Source organism: Grus americana, chromosome 19, assembly GCF_028858705.1.
Source record: "Grus americana isolate bGruAme1 chromosome 19, bGruAme1.mat, whole genome shotgun sequence".
Lineage (NCBI taxonomy): Eukaryota > Metazoa > Chordata > Aves > Gruiformes > Gruidae > Grus > Grus americana.
This window is the reverse complement of record NC_072870.1, coordinates 3,343,545-3,365,930: the sequence shown is the minus strand read 5'-3', so window position 1 is coordinate 3,365,930 and position 22,386 is coordinate 3,343,545. Positions and strand designations below refer to the sequence as shown.

Here is a 22,386-nt window from a genome sequence, read left to right as displayed (position 1 = left end):
ACCCCCCTGCTACAGGCAGGGACACCCTCCACTAGACCATGTTGCCCAAAGCCTCATCCAACCTGGCCTTGAACACTTCCAGGGATGGGGCATCTGCAACCTGTTCCAGTGCCTCACCACTCTCACAGTAAAGAATTTCCTTCTAACATCTAATCTAAATCGACCCTCCTTCAGCTTAAACCCATTACCCCTTGTCCTGTCACTACACTCCCTGACAAACAGTCCCTCACCATCTTTCCTGTAGGCCCCTTCAGGTACTGGTCAGCCGCAATTAGATCTCCCTGGAGCCGCCTTTTCTCCAGGCTGAACAACCCCAACTCTCTCAGCCTGTCCTCATAGGAGAGGTGCTCCAGCCCTCTGATCAGCTTCGTGGCCTCCTCTGGACTCGCTCCAACAGCTCGATGTCTCTCCTGTACTGGGGCCCCCAGAGCTGGACGCAGTACTGCAGGTGGGGTCTCACCAGAGCGGAGTAGAGGGGCAGGATCACCTCCCTCGACCTGCTGGTCACGCCTCTTTTGATGCAGCCCAGGACACGGTTGGCTTTCTGGGCTGCGAGCGCACACTGCCGGCTCACGTTGAGCTTCTCATCAATCGATACCCCCAAGTCCTTCTCCTCGGGGCTGCTTTCAATCCATTCCTTGCCCAGCCTATAGTCGTGCCTGGGATTGCGCCGACCCATGTGCAGGACCTTGCGCTTGGCCTTGTTGAACTTCATGCGGTTTGCACGGGCCCACCTCTCCAGCCTGTCAAGGTCCCTCTGGATGGCTTCCCTTCCCTCCAGCGTGTCGACCACACCACGCAGCTTGGTGTCATCAGCAAACTTGCTGAGGGTGCACTCGATCCCGCTGTCCATGTTGCCGACAAAGATGTTGAACAGTGCCGGTCCCAGTACCGACCCCTGAGGAACGCCACTCGTCACCGTTCTCCACTTGGACATTGAGCTGTTGACCACAACTCTTTGAGTGCGACCATCCAGCCAATTCCTTATCCACCGAGTGGTCCATCCATCGAATCCATGTCTCTCCAATTTAGAGACGAGGATGTCCAGAATTCCCAGAATGCTCCTCAGATTCATTGGCTTCTGGAGCTCCAGAGTTTTAGCAATGTCAGTCATTGTCATCCATTACAACTGACGTGTCTGAAAATATATTTATGTTTGTGTTCAGATGCAAACTAAATGGGATTACTTTTTAGTGTAAGTACAAGATAGTGTCTCACAAATACAGATTAATTTATAAAAATGAAACCTGTATTCAATAGGATTTCTATGCAAAAAGATGTAAGGTTCCAAATCTAAGAAGCCTCACTGCAGACTGTGATGCCGATCATGTTCTTAAGCTGTCTGAAGAGTATTTGCTAAAACATTTGCTGATTTAAGAGAAATAAAGACTCTTACTTGTAAAAACTTATCTGTTGTTAGTTACTTATTTAAACAAACAGGATTTTTGTTACTCTGAAGCTGTTCTTACTTGATGCTGTGTAGTGATCTAGGTGGCAATAAAAATCTGCATGAATGAAGGACTGGTATGATGCGCAACAGCTCTTTTGGTGATTGTCCTGCAGCTCCTTCGGCACAGGTTGGAACAGGGTTTCTTTAGTCTATTTGCTAAGAGTCATCGTCAGGTTCATGTCCCTCTCTGTACGTATCTATTCCCTGTCTCTAGTTTTGGCCGTCTTATATTTGGCAGTTGAAGCCAAGTCTAGCTGAAACACAGTTCTTCTCGCAGTTTTCTAAAATTTTGATATTCTGTTCTCATCAGAATGTGAGACTAAGATACATACAGTATTTTCCAAACTTCTCTGTTTTATGATAAACATACCTAGAACTGTTCTGCTTCCAAGTGGCTGAAAGACTATGTTACCCAAATGCCTTTAAAACCTATGTTGTTTTATTGCTTTTAAGAATTTGTGAGTTAATGTAGGCATTTTGTATACACTGATGTCTGAACCATGTTACATTAAGTTGCTTGAAAAGGTACCCTGAGTGCTTTTGCTTTCAGAAACCCTGCCACAACATCACTGTACTCTAATTTGGCCTCAGCTTGGCCTTTCTCTCCTCAAATAATTTTTTGCATCTGATTTCCATAGCAAAACAATAGACTGTACCAAACTATTTGCAGACCAGTCAGATGGTAATAGAGAATTCTTGTTGCCTGGCCTACAAAATTAACATACCCTTGTGAGTATAAAGAAATCAGCCCTCTTGGTATTTGCAAACCATTGTGCCATTCTCCAGTGTTTGCCTGCCTGATAGGTGTAGCAATATGATTATGGTCCTCATAACTTAAAGAACTACATTGAGGTTATTTTCCAAATGTGGGCGAATCTGTTATTTGCTTTTCATTTGCTTCAAAGATTTCATCAGTAGAGCTATGCTTTTTTCAATGGTGTTAGAAGTGTATTGTTTATTTCATTAGTGATTTCTAAAACACACCGAAGCTTTAGGAATTCGCTCAAAAGAAGGGATGTGTGCCCCTCTTCCAAGGCATTAGTGACTCTTGTAACCCCATAGTAGTAACAAATAGTAATAATCAGAGCTAATGAACTGAAACATGCTTGGTTTATAATTAAGTCTAGATAATTTCATCTTTCAAAATGTGCTATTAAACAAAACCAAAATACTGTGAAACTTCACTGTAACAGGTGCAGTCTCTGTTATTAAATGTTTACAGAGTAAAGGCAAAAGAGGAGAATCTGCATATGTATGCAGGTCTGCAGCTTGTTTACTGTGAATTAGAGTGATTTTCCTATAAAACAAAACCAAACCCCCACAAATATGTGAATGCTTGCATGTTTAAATGTGCTGAGGGGGTTATTGCCTGTCTGCTAATTTTAATGGTTTTCAGACTGATATTAAACAGATAATTCGAGTAGAGCCATAAGCTAGTCTAATGTTTTTGTTCTTTTTTTCTTAAAGCTCAAGCTATAAAAGCAAAAGGTCCAGTGTCTATCCCGTACCCACTCTTCCAATCACATGTGGAAGATTTATATGTGGAGGGGCTGCCAGAAGGAATTCCCTTCAGGCGACCATCCACGTACGGCATTCCCCGTCTTGAGAGGATACTTCTAGCAAAGGAGCGGATCCGGTTCGTGATTAAAAAGTAAGGAATTTTATGGGTTTGTCCCTAAATTACTCATTGTTTCTGCTGGCTCCACTCCGCTTCATTTTATCTTCAAGAACTTCCAAGCTGATTTCTACCGATGTATTCTTTTGCAGTACTAATGAGGAATTTTTAGTTGATGTTCACTCTGATAAATTCAGCTTATCAGAACTGAACAGATCTCTCCAATATTATGGACTTGCTGTCATGGGCAGATTTCTTTGTACTATTTTAATCTCTGTGGTTGTTATACATGTTGAAAGCCATTGACTTGGGGATATTTTAGGCTATCTGAAGATCCTGGCCTAAATTTCAGCTTGTGCTTTTATTTTTTTTCTTGCTGGAATGCTGTATCAAGGTGTCTGTGGCCATATCTGTATATAGCATCACCCAGGGCAGGCTTGAGGCCAGAGTAGCTACTGGTTCCTGTGATTTAGTTGGATGTGTGTCCTTGGTGTGTCTGGAGGTGGATCGGATCGTGTACACAAAGGGAGACTTTAGATATACATAGCAGCTGCTGGAGGGCTCAGTGGCCTGTCGTAGCTAGTCTGGCAGGATATCATCTGCCTTGGAGGACGTGACTCATGAGCTGTTCTGGGCTCCTTTCTTTCTCTTTTTCTCCTTTCTTGCCTTGGTGTCTTTCCTAGAACACCCCTGACATTGCTTTCTGCAAAGGCAGGTGGGATTGGAAGGCAACCCAGAACAAGCCTGAATTCAGGGTACGCAGGGAGAGATGCCGGCATCTGCGGATGCTGAGCGCTGGATCTCGGCGCCGCCGGGCACTTCGCGATCCGGTACTGCGGGTACGACTGCGGCAGACTGGCAGGCAGCTTTGGTAGTGCGGGGATACTTCTGTAATTTGGTGCTTCACTTCAGACAGATGTGATGTTTCACACCACAGATGGGCATTTACAGTTGAAATGAAGCTTCTGTGAGTAACAGCTGATGTTTTACTATTGTTCAGTGGTGTAGGGCCTAATCCAAGAGTTTTCAAAGTGGATAGGAATCTGCTGATTGCAGCGGTCAGGCTTGGAATCGGTGGCAGTGACAGCCCGTGCCTCTGTGTGCATCCTGCCTTTAGCACAGATGCTAGATTCTCAAATTTGAGAGGTGTTTGTTCAGTTTCTCTCACCCTAACGCTTGCAGATAATGAGAAAAGAGGAAGATGATCTACCTTTTGGCTCACTTAAAATCAGACACTATGCATAGATTTTAATATTTATGCATTGCTGGCACCTGCTTTTGTTAAATTTGTCTTAGTTAACAGTAATTAATTTATGCTGTTCATTGGTTTTGTAATGTGTGGTAACCAGAGCAGCTCAAAAACCAGTTCAGATCTTTGAGGAAAGTCAGAATTTTTAATTTTTTTTGTTGTTCTGATATGGATAAAACTAGATGTATTTGGGAAACAGAAATATCTGCTTTGAGATTTTCATTTTTAAAGGATAAATTTTTGATTTGAATCTTTGTTTCTGATGGAGTGCGTCTTGGACCACAGAGATAATTTTAATGTAATCTCTGTGTTCCCATGAAATGTTATGGCTCAGGTGGATATGGGTATCAGGCATGAAAAATGTTTTTGTCAGTAGGGTTCCAACCAGCTCTTATAATACTTTGGTGTTAATTGGAATTTAATGTTGGGGATCTTGATATCCCCTGTTGGTTTGGTTTTTTGTTTTTTGTTTTCTGATCCTTCAGTGGTAACTCTATGCTGTAACTGTAGGCTGTAACTTCTGGTTTATCAAAGCATATGTCACTGTTGAAGCATGTATCTTCAATCTTTTAGGCATGAGCTTTTGAACTTGACACGAGAAGATGTACCGTTGGACAAACCAGTTGCAGGAGGTAGGTCTTGAAACGTGAGTTGTACAAGCACAGTGTGATGTCCTGCCAGTCCTCATAGTGGCTTCCATTTGCTTTTACTAATAACATGTTGCAAATAATTCCTCTTGTTTTGAATTTTCTTTAGCTACAAAGTGACAGCAACTTTCCACTGGCTACCCAAGCCCAGTGTTACTAATGCTCTGTCAACTGGTTTGCTTCAGCTAGCCAGAAGGAAAAACATGAGCTAACTGTCTGTTGATCTCTATATCTATAGAGAAAAGGCAGTAGTTTCCATAGGTGATCGAGTTTACTGGGTAGGGAACTGTCTGTATCGCAGAATAATTGCTTAGATACGGTATTTGCCAAAAATAGATTAACTGAAATGCAGTAATGAACATACTGGTTATAATGAAAATTATTATTGTAGAATCTAACTTGCTCAGATGATGGAACTCCATTTTCACGTAGTGGTGCAAAGACAATGCATTCTAACCACTTTTGCCATCGGTAATGCTTTTCATGCTCTTACATGTTTGTCTCCATTGAGCACCCATCCAAAGGTAACAAAAATGACTGTAAAAACAAGACTACAAGCATAGACTTTTGTTACAATTGCACCCATGAACTCATTTCCCCTTAAGTTGGGACAAAAAAGTTTTGTATGGGGAAAAAAAAAAAATTCAGTTTTGAAAGAATTGTGCATTTGCATGGGCACTAGTTGATAAATTACTTTCCTGGACTTGTCTTTTCTCTTCAGTCGTATTCTACTGTCTCTTGGGCTTCAGGGTGTTTTTTTAATTGTCCAATTAAGCTTGTATGCCTAAAGCAATGGTAGCAAACAAATTGCTCCCAACCCCAAAATGCTAACTGGCAACCTCAGCCTGGGTGAACTGTGAATTTTTAGTAATACCAGAGAAATTCTTAGTTCAGACAGGGACGGAAGCATATAAATGGTAGTATCTGCACTACTGCAGCACCATTATCTTGTATTATATACTTATAGTCTTCTGTTGTAAAAAGTATATCAAAGACTGTACTTAAAGTGAACATTAAGGATCTAAATTAAGCAAAGAAATTATGTCATAAGGATATCTCTTTAATATGTGTGTAAGAATTAAACTTCTCCTGCAGTATAAGCTAACCCAGTGTTTTGAGTCTTAATAACCTACTGTTCCTTCAAGCACTGAATTTGACTATAAAAATAGTAGGTAGGCTAATGACTGAGTCTTAAACTTAACTGTGCTCTTATGTGGATTTTTAAATTAGCGCTTTTCTCTGTTATTGTTGTCATATTTAATACGGTTATACTGATTGTGAAGACAGATCAGGTACATTACATATTCCGTAAAACCCCTGTAACTAAGATGACTAGTGGTAACCCATTTTGATGGCACAGTGTTATGAACAGTCACTTTATGCTACTTGTCTTCACTAATTCGTAATGGTGGTATATTCACGTGTGACCTCTGCGTTATTTCTGAGAAAAGAGAACGTCTGTGAAAGCTGTTGATAACATCTCAGGGAACACAGCTCAGAAGGCAGCAGCTGCCTGACGCTCCTGTCCCTCGGTTTTCTTTTCCCACTGTTTGGATTCCCTCTTCCTCAGTAGCTCATCATCTCCTCTGCTGCTCTGCATGTCTGCTGCCATCTCAGGGGAGACAGCTATGTAGCAGCAGCCCCTGCTTTCAGCTCCTTGCGGCTCCATGTCCAACATCCTGCGCTCTCCGTAGCCCCTGCTAGCTTGTCCCCCAGCCAGAGGAGAATGGGATGGATACAGAAGTTGTATTTTGACTGACAGAAGAAAGATGATTTGCATTTGTATTCCTGTGGGAAATAGGCTGGTCAGGAAGGTTTTATGAAATGGCCTCAGCCCTGAAGCCCTGAGAAGACTGATACTGGCTCCAAGACAAACCAGTCGGTGGTGGTTTGCTCAGGACATGGCTGGAGAAGTGTGAGCAGGTGCCTCTGAAGACAGCCCAACCTGGTGCAATGCAGCTATGGAGCAGAAGCTGTTGCTTGTGCATGCTGGCTAAACCCACAGCGTGGGAGCTGTCTGGTGTCTTGTTCAAGACTGATGAGCTTTCACTTGTTGGTCACAAAGACATTCAGAATGAAAAAGTGATTTCTGTGATAAGTGCTTTGATCCTTGTCACCCAGCACTGAGGGGACAGACAGGTTCTTTCAGGGATCCTTGGCAGAATGATGACAGCACTAAATCATAGTTACAATTAAAACTTTATTTTCTTAACTGGATATTATGATTAGTATAGCATAGAATTTATGATGAGAATGGCACGGGATTTCTACCAGCAGAATCAGTATAGCACAATTTAGAAGTAGCATAATACAGGGTTTCTAATACAACTTAACCTATGGTTTCTAATCACCTAGACCCTCTGCAGATCAGGTCAGATCTTTATACATGGCTTGCTGTATCAGTATAACAATCATAATCTAGACACAAATATGATATAAAAGAGAATGGGTCACTCAGTCCTTGGAGGAAGCAGAGGACGGTGGAGATGGCTCTGGCCATGAAGGGTCACAGTGGTCCAGCAGCAGCTCCGGTCCAAGTTCCTCCCTTCAGACTTGTGACTGCTTGATTTTACGGATAGTGCTCCATGTGCTGTCCCGCTTCCCTCTTCCGTGCCGGGGACATCACCACCACCGGGCTGGCTGGGTGCCTGGGACCTTCAAGGCTGGTGAGGAAGGGAGTAATTGGCCTGGTGCCCAGGAATCTTGAGGCCAGTAGGGCGAGGAAGAAGAAATCTGTTTGGTTTGTCTACTTGGCTCGCAGGACCTTCAGGGCCTGAGAATTAAGGGAAAGGCAACGAATACATGACCCACTCGGTCACCGGGAATGGCATCTTGCCTTACAAAATGGCGTCAGTTATGCTAACCATATTACCAGGGGTTGGGAGCAGGGCTTACCAGTCACAATCCCAAATGACGAGCACGCATGACAAAACAGAAACAAAAGCTGTTACCATTCCTGCTACCAAATACAACAGCATTAGCGTCATCACTGTGCTCTGTTCTGCTGGAGGAGCAGCCCTCGTAGTCATGGCTATCTTCAGGTGCAAAACTTTATCTTGTGAATTCTGAAGTTGCATGTGTATCAGGCAATAAGCAAAGATAGTCAAGTGATAAAATGATGGAAAAACTGTATTTAATCTTGTTTTATTGACCTGGATATGCTAATCTGCATACCTGCCGCATGTTGGGTTCTGTGTCTAAATTATGACTTAACTCATGTAGTGTCAAGGAAACATTTTAAAAACCATTTAAAAAGTATTTTCCACAGTGGGAGAAATGGGATGCTGGAATTTCAACATGAATATGCAGGAAGGAGCAAACTGCTATGTGCAGCCATTGTAAAAACTTGTTTTAGGGTTGTCAGCACTTAGTGAAAACTCCTTGAAAGTGAGATTTCATCCCATATGCACACCAAATTCTGCACCGAATATCAAGATAATTTCTGTTAGAAAATGAAACTGGCAAAAAACTAATCCCATCTCCAAGTGGGATCCACAGACTGGAGGCAGATGATGAAAACATTGCAGTTCTTCAGGCCAGTACACAGGGTGTGTTTTTGTAGCAAGAGCGATGTCACTGGTTCAATGGTTTTTTTACAGTTTAAATATTTTATCATTTTTTATAATTAATTTTCCTAGTTCTGGGTTACCTGAAAATGCAGGATGGTTATGCCTGCTATAAACTGAACAACTGAAAATAAACCCAAAATAATTAGGGAATGTTGTTCTGTGTCACTCTTAAATACAGTGAAAGAGGAGTGGTATGCCAGAATCACCAAACTGAGAAAGATGGTAGATCAACTCTTCTGTAAAAAGTTTGGTGAGTACAGTACTATTATTTTCTTTTCTTTTATGGCTTTGTATTTCTTGAAGGCTGTTTTCAGTATTTTCTTTCAATATCTGCATGAATGAGACCTTTGATCAGTTTTTTTCAATTATTTAAAGTCCTGGCAGTTGAGTGAAAAAGAATGTATTGCTCTGCTGCTTATACAACAAGGTAAATTCTTAGTTAAAAAAAAAAATTATCTTACATGTACAGCTCTTCTAATTGCTCTCAATTCCTTCCTTTTTGGATTGTTTTACCTTTGATGGTGAATAAAACAACCATTTACTTCTTTACATCCATTGCAGTATCATTAAAATCAGTATTAGAACATTTCTGGGTGAATTTTTATGTTCTCTCCAATATAAAAAAAGCCAACTTCATAAGAGCTAGAATAAAATGTTGCATGGTGCTCTATAATAGATTAAAAACTTTGGATAAAACTACTGTATTATGCCCCAGTGAGGAACCTGGTAGTCTCCAGTCTAGCATTGTGCCTGCCCAATGGCAGCATGCTACAATATGGTAAATTTTTATGGTTTTGATCTGCTGAGACTTGGACTCTGTTGGGTTTAGATATCCTGCGTTGTCCCAGGTTCTATGATCACGCTTGCAATAGCCTGACAATTTGGTAGCTTGGCTAGCTTTTAATAAGGGTTGATGGCCAAACTGTGCAGTTACTGGATGTATTTTGTTCTAACAGCCGAGGCCCTGGGGAGCGCTGAGCCTAAAGCTGTTCCATACCAGAAGTTTGAGGCCCATCCTGCTGACCTCTATGTTGAAGGGCTGCCAGAGAACATCCCCTTTAGGAGTCCCTCCTGGTACGGAATCCCTCGCCTGGAAAAAATAATTCAAGTGGGCAACAGAATAAAATTTGTGATCAAAAGGTAAGTGTTTGTTTTGATGCCTGAACATGGTTTTGTTTTGTTTTAAGAAACAGGCCAAACAAACAAACACCCTTTGCGTAGTCACGCACTTGGTTTCATTAAGTCATGAAGTGTTTGGTCTCTAGTTACCAAATAAGCAGATTAAATATTCTGCATTATCAAATGGGTATTTGCAATCCAGACAAGTCTTCCAAAACATCTTTGTAGCATGTTCACGAGTGTGAAATACATAATAGAAAAATCCAAACTTTTCAATTCAAGGCATAGTAAGTAGCAGTATTTAATTTGTGTCAAGAATGGGCAGATTATTCACTTTCTGGTTGCAGGCCAGAGCTGCTGACTCTCACTTCAACTGAAGTTATTCAGCCCAGGTCGAACACCCCAGGTAAGACAGGCGCTGTCTCCAAGGGGAAGTGGAAGGGATCGGTGGGGTCACAAATTGGGATCAATACAACGTTTTTCAAGAAGTAACCCTTCTGTAGTGAGTGTGCTGACACGCTTGTTATGGGGTTTGAGGAGAATAAATTGATCGTTGTGAACATGGATGGCTTTCAGGATTGTGGTGCAGTCCAGCTCTCGTGGACTAGCAGGATGGATCTCCTTGACAGCCAGGAGAAGTGGGGTTACTATCCTGGCCTGACTCAAAGCTCTGGAGCCCCTTAGCATTTCACAGCTGACTTTGGGCTTTTGTGCTCTGTTGGTAAGGAATTGTAATGACTCCTTGTAAGCCTGGAATGCCTTTAACACAGGAAGAGAATCCAGATGGATTTTTGTTTCCTGAGATGATCAATTTCTCTGAATTGGTGTGCTGATACTGTCTTGCTACAGAAGTATACAATCCAGAGTGTAACTCTGCTAGTAGTCATACCACAAACCCAGACCCAGGGCTCACTAGGTTTCACTGGATAAACAAACCGCACCTTCCGGAAATAATTGTGTTGAGCTCTCTGCAGGAAAAAAAAAAAAAAGAATATTGCTTAATAATCATGTAATCAGTAGTTGTCTTATGCCATCACAACATATTGTGGATTTTGTTTGGATTTTAGGAAAGGGATCCTATTCAGCAAGAGGGTAGCTCAGTAGAAAAGACTGTTCAATATGGAGCAGAAGGAAAAAGCAGGGTTGATTTGGTTTGTTTTGTTGCCAAATTTGACAACATAACTGGTAATTTGACAATAAAGTAATAACAGCAGGTGCCAATAATAGCAGTTAAAAACCAGCTAATAAAATCCTCTTTCTGAAAGAACTGACGTGCAGTGACTCAGACTGTTTGAATCTTCAGAATAACGTTTATTTTTTGTACTAGTTCTATTTTTCACTACCGTATAGGTGAGTCTGGTGTTATCAGTGCCCACCAAGCTTACCAGGGGCAGACAGGTAAACACAGCAAATGTTCTCTTGGGCTTAGAGCCCAGTGAAAACCATTTTCCCAGGCAAAGGCTGAGGACCTTCTTACTGCAGATGCTATACTTTATGTTGCTAAAGAATATTAGACCTTTTTTTAAGCAAAATATCAGTCTGTTGCAAAGTAATAAACTGGTGCCCTCAAAAGATAGTCTGTAAACAACATTTTAATTTTTTTAAGTAAATTAGTCTGATTCCTTTGCCAGTGAGACTACAACCTGTGTCTAAGTGTAAACACATGTGCAGGCATTAAATGCCTGTGAAATGGGTCAAATAAGTAGGCCAGATTGAAGAAAAAAAAAAAATTAAAAAATGAATGCATCTTGCCTTGACGGTATAAGAAGCTAGAAATAAAGAAAGTCAGGTAATTTGTTAATCAAAAATATTATTTGGAAACAATTTCTGTATAGTTTCCTTCCTGCATGCTTTCCACAACTCTAAACAGTATTAGCTCAGTAGCAGTTAATTGTTATTTGTGGGTTATGATGAAAAGTAATGAATTACGCTGTATGTCAGAAACATAGTACTTTTTATTGCTGCTACTGTCCTTTCCTTTCTTCTCCACCTGAGCTACAAAATGTCTGCTCCAGTTAGCACTCCTATAATTTACTTTTATTTATAATAGAGAACAAGATTGAAGATGTTTTGGGTTTTTTTTATGCTGATCAAAATGTTTAGCAAAGTACTCTTTACATCCTCATCTTCTGTTCTAAAGAGTGTTATTCTTATGTACTATGATTGATTAAATCCAACTTTGTGAGAGCCACTAGAATAATTCCTGCCTGCATCTCAAGGCTCTGAAGAATAAGTTCTCCCACTTGGGGCAACATTTGAAATTTGTAACTACTTTTAAACAGATTTTCCATTATGTAGAGGGAATTACGTGTATCATTTAAGCTGACGTTAATAATCCTTACTCATTGAATGTCCTTTTCTACTCAGATGTGATTGTGTTTATAGTTTACAAGTTCTTGTGTTGAAAAAAACATGTTTGAATGGACGTCTTTATCTGGAACTGGGGAATACTCTGACATAAATCCATTTCTGGTTTTCAGTCAAAGAAGATTGGAATGTCAGGATCACAAAGCTAAGAAAGCAAGTAGAAGAGATATTTAATATGAAGTTTGGTAAGTTACATGTTAAATAAACTGTTTTGGAATGCTGCTGTGTTTTAAAACTCATCTGTAAAAAGAGTTTTAAATTTTGCTGTACTTGTTTAAACATCAGAAATGTGCTAGGTCAGAGGTGGAAATCTTGATTCCTCTCACCTAGTTTTTACTGACTCTTCCCTACAACTGGCATAAATGACTTTATAACAACATCCTAGGCCGTAGCTTTTCCAGCTGCATGACAGAGATGATGATACGTGCACAAAAAGCTTTTGAGCTTTTGGATGGAAAAGTTCTCAGAAGAAATGATTAGGCACTGCAGACTTAGGTGTTATCTGTAACAAGATGGATGACATCACTATCTGCAATTATTCTACAGAAAATAATAGAAAATCTATTTAAATATTTCTCTTGGGTTTTTTAATTATCTCTGAGTAGCAGAGCTTCTGTAAGCCAAGCTTCTTAAAATCACTTGAGATAAAATACCACCCATTTGAGTGTGTAAACTATCATTAAATCTTTATTTTCAGCCCAAGCTCTGGGGCTTTCAGAGGCAGTGAAAGTTCCCTATCCTGTATTTGAATCAAACCCTGAGTTCTTGTACGTCGAAGGCTTGCCAGAAGGAATCCCCTTCCGGAGTCCCACATGGTTTGGAATTCCACGCCTTGAAAGAATTGTCCGTGGGAGTGGCAAAATCAAATTTGTTGTTAAAAAGTATGTTTGTAATTCAGTTATTATTCTCCTGATTTTGAAGTTATTTGATTTTCTTCCCAGCAACTTTAGGCTTTAAATGCTACCTAAATTCTGTTTCCATGAAACAGAAAGAACATTTTGCACGTATGTTTTATCTCATAAAAGGACATACCTTCCTTATTAAATTTATGTAGATTTATAAATTGCGTGTTTCATGCATCAAGGATCTAGGGAAAAAATGGCCTTGTACCTGGAAACTTTTTTCCTTCTTTGTTTTTTCTCCCTTTTTTTTTTCTTGAAATAAGCCCAGAAGAAAATTACAGAGTAGAAAATGTAGCTTTATGGTTTTTAACTTTTGTGGTTACAGTAGATGGAGAGTCACCCATGCTTCTAGCAGAATTTTATCATAGAGAGCTGATGTTACGTAAATTGGAACTCAACAGAATTCCAACAAATTTGTAATATTTTGCTGTATTTTTTTTCTTGCACATGTAATTGATTGGATTGTGTTCTGTTCAACTTTTAGGCCCGAGCTTGTCACTTCCTATTTGCCTCCAGGACTGGCTAGTAAAATAAACACTAAAGGTAAGCGATTAAGTATTTATTTGCTGCCATCAATTCATAAATTCTTCGTGCTTCCTTAGCAGACCGAGAGATCTTTGTGGTTGAAAAATACAGTGTTGCAAACAAAAGACATTATTTAAGATGATCTAACATAGTAGCCTCTAAATGTGCTGGTATTTGAAAAAGTTACTCAAAACATAAATTTATCTGCTTTTTTTTTTTTACTTAAGACTATTCCAATACAGAAAATAGAATTTACCCAATTTCAACAACTTGTATTTTGCTATTAATGGCCTAAACCTTATTTACTTACTGCTGTGAACTGAAGTAAATACTGATGAAGTTTTGTAAGAAAAGAATAAAAAAGAAAGTCTTTTAAGTTTGTCTATAAAAAATTCAGAAGTTAATAATTATGTTATTTAGAGGATAAAAAGCACCAAAGCTGTCCCTCATGCTTAGAAACAACAGAGTCTTCTGTTCTGAATTAGTGGCATGAAAATTTGGGTGGGATACCTGCCTTTTACAAGAGTGCTAAACCTACTTTTTAAGGTTGTGAGCCTCACTCTATTGTTCAGATTTTACTATGTAGACTGTACTTAGTACAGACTCAGGCGATTCTTCAGTCTGTTGGATTTTTCACAATTCAGCTGGTTTTTCATTCGCTGTGCAGGTTATACATTATATAGGGTTTGTGCATTATACCTTGTATTGTATTGACTTCCAGCAATGAGTCCAAAGAGTTCAAAAAGGTCACGAAGTCCTGCAGGCAATTCAAAGGTCCCAGAAATTGAAGTTACTGTTGAAGAAGGTATGGAAGAAATATCATTAAATACTCTTCTGATGTTCTTCTATTCAAATGTTTTCTGTTCTCAGTTTTCATAGCCCATAATTAACCTATACGTGCACCTCACGTAGTAAACTCAGTTTCATTTCAGGGCTCTAGATACACTTTCATATAGAAGTGGTTTTATTTTTTGTTTCTGACTAATAATGGATTCTGTGCCGATGACAGTTATGTTAAATGTTGGAGTTTGACTGCTTGTTTGGGTCTCTTATGCCAAGCAGAGATGTGGGAACTGATGTAGTCCTGAGCAGAGAAATGAAACGTGATTGGTAGTATCGAATGCGTAAATACAACCCTAGAAGAACTTCTTAAGGGGTTTTTTATTCTACTCTTGATTTGGAAGTTAAGTTTTCTTTAGTAATCAAGTTTGATGCGTTGTCCTTTTCATAGGATGACTTGCTTCTGCTATATGCATGCATATATGTAATGTCTTTTTACAGGTCCTAATAAGCCACAAACAACAGATGTTCGAACTAATTCTCAAACCAATGGGTCCAATATGAGTTTTAAGCCGCGAGGAAGAGAGTTTTCTTTTGGTAAATATTGTGGGAATTAGCACTCATGCATTCTATTAATGTTGGTATTGAAAATTCTGGTGATGACATATCAGGGCTATTTTGAATTCATGTTTTATTCTACAGTTAGTGAATGACTGACGTTCTTCTTTTCATGTACATTCAGTTGTTCATCATGTAGAATAACCTGCATCAGAGAAATCCTGGATGATGTATGGAGAATGCTGTACAAATGCAGCATGGGCCCATTAGATCTTACTGACCTGGGGTCAGAGTCAGTCCCTTTAGACTTTTGCTGCTCGGTTATTTCACAGTGCTGCAGACCCTTGAAGGACTTATCTGGTGCACAGTACCACCAGCGTGCGTAAACCCAGCTGAGATCTGGCATCATGCTGACATTTAATAAGCGCTCCACAAACTTGGGAGCATTACTGTGCGGATACCTGAGTGGTATGTAGGAACTGGGAAGGTTCTGAACTCGTATTAGTAAGCCGTGATCTATCGGAGCTGATTTTGCAAGATCACCATTACAGAACCGTTCAGTTCTGGAAAATCAACAGAGGAAAAGCCAGAGAGGACTGGAAGCCATGTAGTTGTGTTCGTGAGCGTTGGCCGGAGCTTTTTAGCCATGGAGGACCAGGCCCGGCTGTGCAGTGCTCTAGCACAGAAACCTTTGCATTGGACACAGGGTCAATTTGCAACCCAGATAAATTCTTCATAGTCAAGTGAGATGAATGACTGTATTCAGAGTAACTGTAAGCGGTTCCCAAGTCTCATTAAACCTTCCCGCCCCCCGCCGCCCCAGCATCCTTACGTTCTGAGTTTATTTGGTTATATTTATACAGGAGTTTGTTGTTTGTTTTTTTGTATTTGTCCCCCATGCTTTATTTTGAGTCATGTGGTCATACAATGGAAACAAAGGAATTATTGAGCCAGTTTAGAATGAATATAAGATGCTGATCTGGTGTGACTGCTCCTTTTGGCATGGACAGTATTCATATTCACAGTTGTGTACAGTTTTCTTGGACTTGCTTGTTATTGTTACACCTAGGCTTTTTTTTTTTTAAGCTTTAGTCTGCAACTTTTTGGGTACTGATTCAGATCAGCAATTTTTATGTTGCCTGATATTGTAAATTTGGATCATTCTTAGATTAATTTCAATTTTCATAGTCCTTGCTTTAGTTAGCAGTATTTTTCAAAGCTTTAGGAGGACAAGGATTCGTGTGGATACAGGTTTAAACTGCAGCAGAATGTTTCTGCCATTTGCAGAATGATGATAGCCATTTTGCACATCTTACTGTCATAGTAAATTAGTTATCAAGCATAATAATTTATTAAAAATCTATTAAAATATTCTTCAAGGACTGATCCGTTGTGTGCATGTTGATTTAATTCTTCCAATTTCCTCCTGGCAGAGGCGTGGAATGCCAAAATTACTGACTTAAAGCAGAAAGTCGAAAATCTTTTTAATGAAAAATGTGGTAAGTTTATTGATTCTTTTTTACTGAGATGTCTTTCTCATGAGCATGCAGTCAGACGTATGATAGATGTGTGCACATGTTTATTCCAGAGGTCCTGCAACCCTTGTGTACTCCAGGCAATGCCTCATTTGAGTTCATTCTCATGTAGGTTGCTTGCAATTCTGTGTCCCATTTCCACTAGTTATTTTCTTTGGGTTTGGAAATGGAGAAGTTGTGGCTGGATTGCTACTTCTTTAATGACCCAGAGACATAGTGACTCCACATCCTGGCACATCTTTTAAGTTTCCTTCATTCTGCTTGTGAATGGGACTTTGTATGACTTCAGCCTCTGCATGACTCCGTACGTTCTGGATGTATCTGGAGAGACGTGCTCCATTGTATCCCAGCCCTGCTTCTAGCGCAGGCTGTTTGGAAGCTAATGACTTTTGGAAGTAATGACTTCTCGTTACTCTTCTGAGTGCAGTTTTTGGAACAAGAACACTAATTTCCCCTGCCCTTGGTGCTGTTCTCTAGCGGAGGCAGAATGCCTTGCCTGTAACAAAGTGGAGTACAAATGGGATAGTCTTGTATGCACACCAAGCCACTGGCATGAGCCGGCTGCAAATTTATTAGTTTTCAACTACAAGTTATGATCAGATTTACTGCAACAAAATGAGTTCTGCTTGAGACTGTTAATTTTCTTCCTGCCTATTCATAGAGTATGTATGTGTTGATTATTATGTACCATTTATACCTGAGGTCTTCCTTTCTGTAGACACATGAGTTACCTAGCTGGTAGCTTATTTGCCCTGTTGCATTTCAGGGGAGGCGCTGGGGCTGACTGAACCAGTGAAGGTGCCGTTTGCATTGTTTGAGTCCTTCCCGGAGGTTTTCTACGTGGAAGGACTGCCCGAGGGGGTGCCGTTCCGCCGACCTTCTACTTTTGGAATTCCAAGACTAGAGAAGATCCTGAGAAACAAAGCTAAGATAAAATTCATTATTAAAAAGTAAGACTCATATATGTCTCTGATAACCTACTCCATGAGAATTGAAGTGTAGACAAAAAAATGAAACTGTGTTGCCAAGTTGCTAAATTACTCTATAAAATACACACTGGAATATTTTTAGTAAATGAGGAAATGGTCAGAAAACTTTGTAGAGGAGGAGCAAGATAGAGTAATTTCCTTGTTCTGAAAGACATTCACAACCGGTTTCGGGGGAAGAGCAAGTCTGGATTTCTTAGCCCATTTAAGTTACCACATGACTGATTTAGTTCCTGCTGCGTAGAGCACTCATGGATTGCTCGTACAGCTTGCTCACAGTGTAGTAAGAGCTAAGAAGTGGAGCTTCATGTATTGGGGGTTGTAAGAATTTATTTTTCTTGTCTAGAATAGGTTTAGATACCCATGGGCCAGTGTAGAAACAGTGGCAAGAGAAATTGCAGAGCCTCAGCCATTGCATTCTTGGCTGTTTGGCTGAGAGGATATCGCTTGGTTCCTGTCCTTAATAAATTAATATTAGAAAATTGCATTTTCTTTAATGTCAATGAATGTAATTTTATTATTGCACTATAAGTATTGTATTATATGTTTGATCTGTTTGCAGGCCAGAGATGTTTGAGGCAGCTGTTAAGGAAAGTTCTGCTAGAAGCCCCCAAAGTGAGTTTTGCAACTGCTTAACATTCTAGATAACAGTCTCTTCCAAGGATTAAATACAGATTAGGAGAGCTGCATGGTGTTAATGAATTCCTGAAAGATTCATTCTACAGTGTTTTGTTTGTTTGCTTGTTTGTTTTTTAAGATGGAAAAAGCACATACCAGTTACAATTTTAAAATAGCTTTAGCAAGGGAGTATTAAATTTTTTATGTTATTCACAATAATAATGCCTTTAATATTTTCTTTAGTATCTTTTATCAAAATGTAACAAGTAACGTGTGATTCACAGAAGTAATTCAGGTCTAGAGGTAGATTATTTGCTCCTAATATGTAGGTCATCTAAATGCCAAGTGCTCCACAGATCGGAGTGCAGATAGCCAGTACAAAATTGTGTCAGGTGGGTCACGGATTAAATATTTTGAGTCATATCATTATCTGTTGCTCTGGGTCGGGAAAACTCTGCTGAGTTACTTGAACTATGCTGGTTTGTGCCACTGGGTAGTGTGGCTCACAAATATAATTGTAAGGGATTTCTTGTGTGAATGTATGCAGTGAACACATGGATCAGTAGGTGTTACTAAATTAACTGCAAGTGCTGTGATTTTTCTGTTAATAAAAATACCAAAATAGATGCTCCACATACTCTTTTTTTTCCTTTCCTTAATAATCTTTTTGGAAAACCAGCTAGGTAAAGATTAACATTATCTTTAATCTAGCTCTTTCTCCCCTTGGGTTGGAAAGGCAGAGTAGTGTGTACCTTCAGTTATTATGTCTTATTGGAAGCTGCTCCCTTTTTGAAAATGGAACCGGGTCCACTTTGAAAACTCTGCAAATATCTGTTATTTTGCAATATTTTCTTTATATATGACATTCAAGATTTTGGGCTCTCTACGAATGTTTTTTAAATTAATTCTCTTACTTTTAGGAAAAAATAATTCATCTAATATTGCCAATACAGCAAGCACCACGACAAACACAGTGGTGAACACAGCTGCAGGTGTTGAAGACCTTAACATCATTCAAGTAACTATACCAGGTGTGTATACTGTCTGGTTTCACATCATACTCCTTGTGCTTCCATTCCTCGTGACGTTTGTTTAGTCTGATGAAGTTTTTTTCCTACAGTCAAGCTGGTTCACTGAAATACAAGTACAGGCAACAAAGAGCATAATTTAGCATTCTGTTTTTTCTGAGATGTTAAATGTTTTCTGACACCCATGAGTATCTATTCCAGAATATTCTTGGTCCAGCCCCTAGTTGAGAAGTACCCACATTTTTCCCTCTTTTCTCATGCAATAAATTAAATATTGATTTGCAGTTTTCTTGGCAACTTCAAGAGATCAGTACTCAGGCTGAATTGAATCACCATGCAGACTGAACTGCTTTGTCTTAACACTGATTACTGCTTTCTCGGGCATATATTACATTCATTAGAAACTGTGAGGAACGTTGCATGCTATGGCCATCCATTGAATGGCCACTTAGCTTTTACCTTTCCCCATCATGGTATGTACTGTAAGAAAATAAAACATAATGTATGGGTTTAGATTAAGTTTACAAAATCATCTCTAGACAGTAAGTCTAATGTTGGTTATGTAAATACTTGGAAGCTTCTCACAGATTTCTTAACAACATTTTTGTGTATTTCTCCAATTCTCTTTTACTGGTAAAAGTAGGAACAAAGACAGCCCCTGTTTTGAAGCACTGGGCTATACCTGCTTTGAGTAAACATGCAATGATAAACGAGCTTCAGGGAAAAAAAATCTGCTTAATTCTGATGCTATTCTAACAATTTCTTCCAGATGATGAAAGTGAGCGACTGTCAAAAGTAGAAAAGGCCAGACAATTGAGAGAGCAAGTAAATGATCTTTTTAGCCGGAAATTTGGTAATTGCTTCTTACTCCCCATTTTTACATAGGTGTGAATGCAATTAATGTTGTTCATACTGAACTTACAGAATCATCAGAGTGGATGATATATATGGTCATTAAACTGAACAAATCTGAGAATTGTGTATGAATGTTGTGCTTTAACTTCAAAAAGAATCCTTTATAAGTGATGTAGGTTGTTTGGTGTTTTAAACAAGAAATCCTGAGGATAGATTGCTTTGTCATCGTCCCCCCTCCCCTTCCTGTTTCTTTCTGTGGAAACATGGATGAAATATTTATTTTGCTGGCAATCCATGATTCTTTTTAGGGCTTCATAATCCTGACCTCTCAGTACTTGGGACTGGAGTGATTTTAAAAATGCAACTTAATTTTTTGCTGTGTATAGTTTTCTGTCTTTCACTTTGTATTTGCATTGTGCAGCAATAATGACCCGAGTTTCTTTACCTGAGATTTCTTCGCTAGTGCTGCGTTGCATTGCTTTTCATGGCATTGCAGGAAACATTTTGTTTTCCTTCACGTAGCTATTTTCTTAGATAATCCTGTTCTATACCTTTTTTAAGTAAAAACGGAACCTAGGTTCTTTATTTGGTGAGCTGTCAGAGTTGGAGTTGATGTTGAAACTAACACTCTCCTACTAATGTTTATGAGTGTAATCCAAAACATCTATTTCTAACACTGTAACGGTTTTGTTATCAAGTGAATTTTGATACTTTGAGATCTGGTAGAAAGCTTGGGTTTGCATTTAGTTTCTTAATTGTCTGAGGACTTTGTCTTCAATGTAATGTGTAGATTTGAAAATGCACATGACCTCTCTCACTTAGGTGAAGCCATTGGTATGGATTTTCCTGTGAAAGTCCCATACAGAAAAATCACTATCAACCCTGGCTGTGTGGTGGTGGATGGGATGCCTCCAGGCGTGGCGTTTAAAGCTCCTAGTTACCTGGAAATCAGCTCAATGAGGAAGATTTTGGAATCAGCGGAGTTTATCAAATTTACTGTCATTCGGTATGTAGTTGCCATTGATTAGACTGTACAGATGTTGTGAGGACAGCCCTGTGGCTTGAATAAATTGAGATCTGGAAGAATAGAAGTTGCAGTGCATCTTTGCATAGTGGAAACAATTTGTCAAGTCAAATGAAGCCCAGACATTCATAGCATGAATGAAGATGGTAACTCTTTGGAGGATATGTCCAATTTGGTATGACAAAGGGCATATTATTAATACTGCATATTACAGCAAGCTGTCTTTTGAGTTGGAATCTATTCATATTATATAACAGAGTCCTAAAGTGTTGTGGGCCTTGCTCTCCTATTTATAAGATCAAGTTTTGACACAAGTCCAGAGCTTATTGGCTCTTAACAGTAAATAGTATGTTTGTAGTAGTATTATTATTCATATTTTTTAAATATTTCAGTTGTGTTAATAATCCATGTTAAATGTGTTTTTTTCCCGACAAAATGAGGTTATCTACAATATTTAAAAATACAATATTGTCCAATTACAATATAAGTGAATTTTATTTGTATGTGTATATTTCCGTAGACATTTGCACACACACTCAGGTATATACAAAGTACATTTGTTTGCATGATGCAAAGCAGATGAAACTTTGCAATCATACTAAGAAGGAGTTCAGGAATTGAAAATAAAAATTCATCAGTTTGTGTGACTTCAACTCATAGACTGCTTCACAGGAGTATAAAAGCTTCAGTTTATCTTTAGAGAGAGAAATGGCTTAAATATATTTTACTAAGGTGTCTGAATTCTCAACCCTTAATCATGAAGTGTTTTAACTGAAAGGACTCTTGCTTGATACTTTTGATTGAGCTCTGAAGAAGAGGTTACTACCTTGTTGATTAGTGGTGACCCAGGGAAGGATTGAGATTTTTCTGTGTATGTTACGTTTCATAATGCTAGTGAACAAACCACAGTGCCCAAGAGCTGCCATGATGGTTCCTTTTGGTTTGTTCAACCTCCTGTTCATTTTTTAGCATGACTTCTGTTACAAAAGGTTAGGTGAGGTTGCCTTGGGAGGGAGACCCCATGCAGTATATTTTAGAATCAGTAATTTTTTTTTATATATATTTTTTTTTTACAGACCATTTCCAGGACTTGTGATTAACAATCGTAAGTATTTATGAGACACTGATGGCAACTGTATTTTTGTAACTTGCCAAGATTTGTTTTCTATATTTTGGCTTGGTGGCAGAGGTTCCACAGCAGTTAAGTTCTATGCATAACTCTTGTCTGTCTCATTAAGATTTCCTGACTAAACATGCATGTGCAATTAATTTGAGAACAGTGTGATAAATTTACAGAACAGTATAAGATTAGCATTAACTTTGATATGAAAATGCAAGATACTGATTTTGTATTTTTCAGCTGCAGAGTCCCAAAGAGATTTAGGACCCTGACTGAGCAACAGACTTACATGGGAGTGCCTACATTTTAGGTTCGGATCCATCACAGTAGCAGTTAATAAGCAAGAACTTTCCAGTAGCTGCACAACTGTGTTCCAGTGAACAATTCTGCATTCTGCTGATACTGTAACAGTTTAGAGAGGCAGAGTGTAATTACCTGA

General features: G+C 39.2%; 1 protein-coding gene across 5 annotated transcripts in view; it reads left to right on the top strand.

Moving 5' to 3' along the window:
* GTF2I (general transcription factor IIi) overlaps nt 1–22,386 on the top strand; it is a 77,789-nt gene that overhangs the window by 48,516 nt on the left and 6,887 nt on the right. For all 5 annotated transcript variants that reach the window (XM_054847269.1, XM_054847273.1, XM_054847272.1 and 2 more), the window contains 17 exons: nt 2,918–3,101; nt 4,888–4,946; nt 8,709–8,780; nt 9,487–9,670; nt 9,997–10,055; nt 12,130–12,201; nt 12,714–12,897; nt 13,403–13,461; nt 14,165–14,248; nt 14,725–14,820; nt 16,215–16,280; nt 17,083–17,266; nt 17,865–17,917; nt 18,841–18,951; nt 19,718–19,801; nt 20,626–20,809; nt 21,904–21,932. In XM_054847269.1, coding sequence (XP_054703244.1) covers nt 2,918–3,101; nt 4,888–4,946; nt 8,709–8,780; nt 9,487–9,670; nt 9,997–10,055; nt 12,130–12,201; nt 12,714–12,897; nt 13,403–13,461; nt 14,165–14,248; nt 14,725–14,820; nt 16,215–16,280; nt 17,083–17,266; nt 17,865–17,917; nt 18,841–18,951; nt 19,718–19,801; nt 20,626–20,809; nt 21,904–21,932 — 1,764 coding nt within the window. The remainder of the gene's footprint in view (nt 1–2,917; nt 3,102–4,887; nt 4,947–8,708; nt 8,781–9,486; nt 9,671–9,996; nt 10,056–12,129; nt 12,202–12,713; nt 12,898–13,402; nt 13,462–14,164; nt 14,249–14,724; nt 14,821–16,214; nt 16,281–17,082; nt 17,267–17,864; nt 17,918–18,840; nt 18,952–19,717; nt 19,802–20,625; nt 20,810–21,903; nt 21,933–22,386) is intronic.